The sequence below is a fragment of the Delphinus delphis genome, chromosome 8 (genome assembly GCF_949987515.2).
Source record: "Delphinus delphis chromosome 8, mDelDel1.2, whole genome shotgun sequence".
Taxonomy (NCBI): Eukaryota; Metazoa; Chordata; class Mammalia; order Artiodactyla; family Delphinidae; genus Delphinus; species Delphinus delphis.
The window spans coordinates 11874754-11882401 of record NC_082690.1 but is presented as its reverse complement, the minus strand read 5'-3'; the positions used below and the strand labels follow the sequence as shown (position 1 = coordinate 11882401).

The 7648-nt window shown below is 44.4% G+C and overlaps 1 protein-coding gene and 2 non-coding genes across 3 annotated transcripts; all 3 read right to left on the bottom strand.

Moving 5' to 3' along the window:
• Positions 1-2801: 2801 nt before the first annotated feature.
• Positions 2802-7452, bottom strand: HSPA8 (heat shock protein family A (Hsp70) member 8). The gene is made up of 9 exons (XM_060017763.1): positions 7369-7452; positions 6447-6656; positions 5970-6175; positions 5625-5777; positions 4982-5537; positions 4568-4770; positions 4111-4309; positions 3530-3762; positions 2802-3224 (listed from the first exon to the last, which is right to left on the bottom strand). Exons 2-9 carry the CDS (start codon positions 6649-6651, stop codon positions 3027-3029), a joined length of 1953 nt encoding a protein of 650 aa, XP_059873746.1. The 5' UTR covers positions 6652-6656; positions 7369-7452; the 3' UTR covers positions 2802-3026.
• LOC132430398 (small nucleolar RNA SNORD14) lies at positions 3342-3428 on the bottom strand. Its single transcript, XR_009520490.1, has one exon. It is a non-coding gene; the product is annotated as a small nucleolar RNA SNORD14 (small nucleolar RNA).
• Positions 4424-4509, bottom strand: LOC132430400 (small nucleolar RNA SNORD14). Its single transcript, XR_009520491.1, has one exon. It is a non-coding gene; the product is annotated as a small nucleolar RNA SNORD14 (small nucleolar RNA).
• Positions 7453-7648: the final 196 nt, after the last annotated feature.

The window sequence follows — 7648 nt, the reverse complement described above, 5'->3', positions numbered from 1 at the left end:
CCCAAAAGGCTATTATTCCTAAGAATGTATATTGTAGGTATTCAATATTGTTTCAGCAAAGAATTGTTTGCAGGCATCGTTTTCTTTACAGTACAGTTTAAGTACATAAATAACTGCAGTAATGTTACTGGGAGTAAATGTACTGCTGTGGCTTCTAAGACGAAAATTATTCCCTTAGTAGTTTAAAAATTACAATTACTGTTTCTCCATAAAAATACATTTTTAAACATAACCATGTTATTGCTAAGTCCAGCTGAAACCAGCATGTAACTCTTAAAATTGGACATGGAGATTGAGGGCCACTGAACTTTTTTGCTCTCACTTTCCGATCCAATGGTGCCCTGTGCAAAATTTAAATGCCAGGCATCCCAGGGCCATGACCTTAGACTTATAACAATTCATTATAATAATCCACACAAAAGTGAAATTACTTTTGTCATCATCCTATACAGACTTACGCATGCACAGCCAGACGATCCAACCATCACTCTTAAGGTTGTTAGGATAATCAAATAGAGTAAGACAAGCGGAAACCATTAAACTATCTAGACTGAATGGAGAACTGTAAATGCTGTTCTTATGGCCACCTTCTCCACATCTTCTTCTAGGCTGTAATAAACAATCTAACTTACACTTACTGCCATTGTTTCCCCCGCAAAGAGTGCCATTTTGTAACTGTCTTCATCTTGTGAATGTCAGTCTCTCCTATAAGGCTGGAACACATCTTCCCCAGCTTCTGTATCTACTCCTGCAGTCAGGGCTTAGCCCACAGCAGGAAACTAAAAAATAAGGCAAAGTGAGACAAAAATTGACTTGAGTCATTGGGTTCAAATCCCCAGATTGCTTAGACTTCTTGCAAAAGGTAAGTCTCCAAGTTTGAACACCCAAAGGACTGATGGGGGGAAAGAAAGACAAACGGAATTATCTGAAGGACACTGGGACCAAGTTCTTAAGTAATTCCAAGTGTTTTCAGAAGCAAGATTACAAATTCCCTTGGTTTAAAGAAATCCCTTCCAGTACACATGAACCCCAGGCTCTGCATTGAGATGAGCCTGTACTTCATAATTCACTACACTGGGATGCAGGAGGAAACATACAGGTCTTGGAATAAGTCTACCCCAAATTCGAATGCCTGGCTGGCTCCCCCCCTCCACTGTATAATTAAACCTAGCAAATTGTTAACCTAATCCGTAGCTCCTCCCTGACCCCACTTATTTTCTACTACACAGGCCCAGCAATGCATTGTTTCTCCCACCTGTGTAAAGGAAATAGTTTTATTTCACTGATGAAACTTACAACTTATGTAACTGTTGAAATTCAACAACTTCCAGTAATGGCTACTACTGATAACCTTCCACTAGGCCTTGTGCTAATTTTCACTATCACACTTGATCTTCAATTTTCTTACCAAGAACCCATGGTTCATGCACGAGACATGTTACTTCCTTGAGTGGTCTCAAAAAACCACCACACATGGTTTGCTCCAGGTTCACAAACAATGCAGTAAATACTAAAACACAGGTCAGATTCCCACTCACTTGAAAACAGGTGCAAAAAAAGGTATATCAACTATGCTTTCATTTGTAACCCTTGGAGAAAACAAATTGGGTGCAGCGCTATAAACTCCTGGAGAGCTGCCAAACATTAACACACACCTAAGGCACTAAACTTAGTCAATTTGATGTAGTTTTAGAAGAAACATCAGCTGTTTTACGAATTATAGCCTTTAGCTATACCCACTAACCTGAACAAGGGAGGGTCAACGCTAGGTAGTTATTGGGGAAACTCTTATGAAGCTCAACTGTCATCTGCATTATGCTAGTTGGGTCATCCAAGAACTGCTACAGAAAGGTGAAGGAAAGCTAAAGCAGAAACTAAGATTGGGTCATTCTGCTGAGAATGAACTGTGACCCAAGACATCCCACCATACCAAAACTGAGAATCTTCCCAAGTGACCACTAGGTGGCTGGTTGGCACTAAGCAGGCCCATCTCACACAAACATGACTTTACAGGATTCACTCAGGTGCAATACCTTCTGGCCTGTCAACTCAAGCTAACATACCAATGGCCCAACGAACAAAGAACCAATGAGAAGGCCTTTGCTCCTAAGCAAGCTTACCTAAAGACAGTCCAGTGTAATTAGGCTTGGTAAACACAATTGTTCTGCCTGAAGTTGCTGAGTTACGGTTGGCTATGATTTAAGATGAGATCAGAATTAGACAATTTCCTTAAAGTCTGTTTCAAAGGGGTCAAGGGACATAACTATGCCAACCTTACAGCTAGCTCCATTAATTCCCAGCCCTTAATACTCAGGTGAGAAAACAGAAAAGCCTCTGCCCACGGATTAAAGGATTTCAAATGGACACTACCTGAAGTCACCAGTGTATACCACATGTTATTACTTCTGACAGGATATTTCCTTGTCCTAATTTTGGCCTCAAATTTATCCTCTTTTGAACCCTCAGATGGTTTCAGGTATACCACATGGAATACTCAAAAATATCTGGGATGCCCCTTTCCAGTCTAACAAACACTGGAAAGCACGATGACCTGCAGTTCAAACTACACTAACACTTATGTAGACTTAGTACTAAATGAGCCTAGCTAGCAAAAGGTCTACACATTTTCCCATTTTTTATACCTTAATTTAAAAGGTTCAGGCAGTTGCCTAGACGTAACAATTTGTCATTGACAACCCAGATGCTGTTGTAATACTTATTAGGCCAGAAAGTTGTTCAACCCCCAAACCCGAACACTACCTTACTGCCCTTGTAAACAGAATCAAAACAATTTTATGGTGCCAATTTTAAATACAGTTTTATTTAAGACATTGCATTTTCCACTTACAATACAGTGCTTGTAAAGTGCAATGTTATTTGCTTTCCCTGTGCACACGTTCCATGTTCAAGTATCAAGAATGCCCAGTTTACTACAGCAGCTCAACTTTAAAACTGCCATGGAATTTGCTACAAATTTAGGTCCTTCAATGTTGTGTGGAACAATGCTAAACCTATGCTAAGCTGGCTTAATCAACCTCTTCAATGGTGGGCCCAGAGGAGGCACCACCAGACGGAGGAGCTCCACCACCAGGGAAGCCCCCGGGCATTCCTCCTGGCATTCCTCCTGGCATGCCTCCTGCGCTCTGGTACAGCTTGGTAATGATGGGGTTGCAGACTTTTTCCAGCTCCTTCTGCTGATGTTCAAATTCTTCCTTCTCTGCAGTCTGAGGAAAATAAAAATATTTTATTACAAGTTCTTCAAATAGAAGACTAAGCCTGATGTAATCAATCTGACACACTAGACACACAACAGCACATGAAGTTACGTTTAAGATCTTGGGTCACTCAGACATCCAAGGAAGGAAGTTGCCAACATCTGTAGTTCTGGTGGAAACCGCGAATGTTTTGAACCATTCTCATCATCGTGACCCTACAAATTTGTAAAACCCACCCACCCACCTAAGCTTTTGCTAAAGCCCTTTAGACCCAACCCTGCACTCTTAAATCTTTGGCAACAGAAATTACAAACCTGGTTCTTATCAAGCCAGTTGATTATTTCATTACACTTATCAAGAATCTTCTGTTTGTCCTCATCATTAATCTTGCCTTGAAGTTTCTCATCCTCAACAGTAGCTTTCATGTTGAAAGCATAGGATTCAAGAGAATTCTTCGAAGACACCTTATCCCGCTGCTTCTCATCTTCAGCTTTATACTTCTCTGCTTCCTGAACCATGCGCTCAATGTCTTCCTTGCTCAAACGGCCTGTAAAATTAACCAACCTTTTAGGCAAGACAATCACCTGCAGTTCTGCACCATCATCCTGCAACTCCATTTAGCAGCTAAGTATGATCTCCGCTAAATGCCCTTGGAGTAGGAGTAGAAACACTTGGAAAATAAAACCATTATAAACCAAATTCTGCCTCTAAAAAGCAGGTAAGAGTGCCACAGGGTACAGGGTGCCACAGAACAAGTCAGCATTTGATTCTTCAAATCAGGTATGGATGACAGATACACAAATTGATTCCCTCTACGAAGGAGTCAATCTCAATACTGGCCTGGGTGCTCAAGAGTGCGCACTTAGCACACTCACAAAATACTGCCCAAACTTACCCTTGTCATTAGTGATGGTAATCTTGTTCTCTTTTCCTGTGCTCTTATCCACAGCAGAGACATTGAGGATGCCATTGGCATCAATATCAAAAGTGACTTCAATCTGAGGAACACCACGGGGAGCAGGAGGTATGCCTGTGAGTTCAAACTTGCCAAGCAGGTTGTTATCCTTGGTCATGGCACGCTCACCTTCATAAACCTTGTTATGAAACAAATAAATTCAAAATTACAATAAAAACACAAAGACAAGAAAGAAAAATCACAAATATCTGTGCTACTTCAGATTTGTATTAGCTTGATTAGGAAAGACTGATCGCTCAGACATCCAAGGAAGGAATTGGCCAACACAGGATTTCTGGTGGAAACTACGAATGGTTTTGGAATCCATCATCACAGCGGAACAAGTCTTCCCCAGTTTTACAGGACCTCAAGTAATCTAGGCCACAGAGAAACATACCTGAATGAGTACACCAGGCTGGTTGTCCGAGTAGGTTGTGAAGGTCTGCGTCTGCTTGGTGGGAATGGTGGTGTTGCGCTTGATGAGGACAGTCATGACTCCACCAGCAGTTTCAATTCCAAGGGAAAGAGGAGTGACATCCAACAGCAGCAAGTCTTGAACATTTTCAGATTTGTCTCCAGATAAAATGGCTGCCTGGACAGCTATATGATTAAAAAAAAATTTAAATAAAGCACAGTACTACAATAACTCATTATGTAACTAACCATTCTCAATCACTCAGACATCCAACAGTTTTGCCATCATTAGCTACAGCTTTTGGTGGAAACCACAAATGTTTTAAAAATCATTCATCAGTTAGCTAAGGCCTAACAGGCTGCCTGTTAAACTGTTTAACTAGAATAGAAAGATTACCTGCACCATAAGCAACAGCCTCATCAGGGTTGATGCTCTTATTCAGTTCTTTCCCGTTGAAAAAGTCTTGTAGAAGTTTCTGAATCTTGGGGATGCGGGTTGAACCACCCACCAGGACAATATCATGGATCTGAGACTTGTCTAGCTTGGCATCCCGAAGGGCTTTCTCCACAGGGTCTAGTGTGCCACGGAACAGGTCAGCATTCAGTTCTTCAAATCGGGCACGGGTAATTGAGGTATAGAAGTCGATTCCTTCATAGAGGGAATCAATCTCAATACTGGCCTGGGTGCTGGAAGAGAGAGTGCGCTTAGCACGCTCACAAGCAGTACGAAGGCGACGGACAGCCCTCTTGTTCTCACTGATGTCCTTCTTGTGCTTGCGCTTGAATTCTGCAATAAAATGGTTGACCATCCGGTTGTCAAAGTCTTCTCCACCTAAGTGGGTATCTCCAGCTGTAGATTTGACCTCAAAGATTCCATCCTCAATAGTGAGGATTGACACATCAAAAGTGCCACCACCTAAATCAAAGATCAGCACATTTCTTTCTGCTCCAACCTGCAATTACAACACAAATTATTCTCATATCTATTGTGGTGGCTCAAACTAATCTCGAGTGACGCATACGTAAAACATGGTACTTACCTTTTTGTCTAAGCCATAGGCAATAGCAGCAGCAGTTGGCTCATTGATAATTCTAAGTACATTGAGCCCAGCAATAGTTCCAGCATCTTTGGTAGCCTGACGCTGAGAATCATTAAAGTAAGCGGGTACTGTGACAACAGCATTGGTAACAGTCTAGGAAAAAAAAGATTAAAACTTAACCACTATATCATCTACTTGGACACACAAAGATACATCCTCAAACAACGTTCTGGTTTTACCACCCATTTTGATACATTTATCTACTACTCACTCTTACACCGCCATTATCAGGACACTTGGTAATCCCCATCTATATCCTCCCCTGCAGTACTGTGCACTACTCACCTTCCCAAGATAGGCTTCTGCTATTTCCTTCATCTTTGTCAAAACCATGGATGACACCTCCTCTGGATAAAAACTTTTTGTCTCTCCCTTGTATTCTACTTGAACCTTAGGCCTGCCTGCATCATTCACCACCATGAAAGGCCAATGCTTCATATCAGACTGGACAACAGCATCATCAAATCTTCGTCCAATGAGGCGTTTGGCATCTGCAAAAAGTATCAATACAAACGTTACCTTGAATTTCATTACACTACACCTGTTCCAAGACCAGATGCCTATGGATTCAAATTCCGAATGACCAAGATGCCGCAAACCTTAAGCCTTAAAAGGATAGTCACTGAAGTTCCCTACAGAAAACTTTTCCTATCCTTAGGGCTTTCGTGGCCGCCTCACATTTAACAACCTTCTGAGACAACTTCTCAGATTACACACTGCCGAAATCACTTAAATTCATACCATGAAGATTTGCTGGCTTACCAAAAACCGTGTTGGTGGGATTCATCGCAACTTGGTTCTTTGCAGCATCACCGATCAATCGTTCGGTATCAGTAAAGGCGACATAGCTTGGGGTAGTTCGGTTCCCCTGATCATTGGCAATTATTTCCACCTTTCCGTGCTGGAAGACACCCACACAAGAATAGGTGGTGCCAAGATCAATGCCAACTGCAGGTCCCTTAGACATGGTTGCTGGGAAGAGAAAAAAAGTCCATGGTTTGAAAGGCGGCTCAAGCACTTACAAAACGTTTACCAAGTCAACGCTACCAGATACGACCACTCCGCAAATTATGCTTAGAACCTCGCCCCAGAAACTGCTCTCGTTGGAAATAACCACGCGGGAAGGTCAGAGCAGGCATGGCGTGCTGCAGTAAGGTCGCCGTCCGAACCGCAGAGCCCGCCGCAGACGGAAGCACGCACCTACCAAGAGGGTCTGCGCCACACCTGAGCACGTGGTCCCATGCCCCGGGCTGAACCTTAGCCCTCCCCTCCCCCCCCGCGCCTTGCTCAACACAGCAAGGCCTGCAAGGGTCCGAAGCCCCCTCCCCCACTTTGGGCGCGTGCCAATTATGACTTCCTCCTTTAAGAAGAATGGGTCCTGAAACAAGGAAATAGGGCACGACAAGCTCTAAGACGCCGGTTCCACGCCCCGCGAACAGGCGCGGCCTCTTCTCCCTCCGGGCGGCCCGACCTCCACAGCCCACTCCTCCGTCCCGACTGCACCCCCAAGGAGGCTGCCTCCCCTCGGAAACAAAGGTCCCCAGCCGGGCAAAGGAATCGCCGCACGCACCCTGCCTGACACACTCAGAAGGCCCCCGGCCGCTGCAAACCCATGCAGCCTGAGGAGGGCGGTAGGCTCCCGAAGGGCCGCCAAAAGCCTTGGAAAACAGAAATCTTAACTTACCTGGAGCGCAGGCCCGGGTCCACTGGAGGAGTATACAGCAACCTACAGAGCTGCCGCCGCGTTCAACGAGACCGGTTTCCGTCCTCCGCCCCGTCTCTTATACCCTGCCTCAGAACCTTCCAGAAGGGGCCCGCCCCTGTCAGAGCCCATCACGGCTCTCTCGGCCAATGGGCGCGCGGCCACCTCCGCAAGCCCCAATGACGAACCCGGCTCTACCTTTCGGGCCTCCCCTCTCCCGCCCCAGCCCGCCCCGCCTAGCGATGACGCACTCACCGCAGCG

Coding starts and splice junctions, on each gene's coding strand:
- HSPA8 (XM_060017763.1), bottom strand. CDS start 6,651: ATGTCTAAGGGACCTGCAGTTGGCATTGATCTTGGCACCACCTATTCT. Junction 5,538..5,624: donor CCTATGGCTTAGACAAAAAG/GTAAGTACCATG, acceptor TTGTAATTGCAG/GTTGGAGCAGAAAGAAATGT. Junction 3,225..3,529: donor ACTGGCTTGATAAGAACCAG/GTTTGTAATTTC, acceptor TATTTTCCTCAG/ACTGCAGAGAAGGAAGAATT.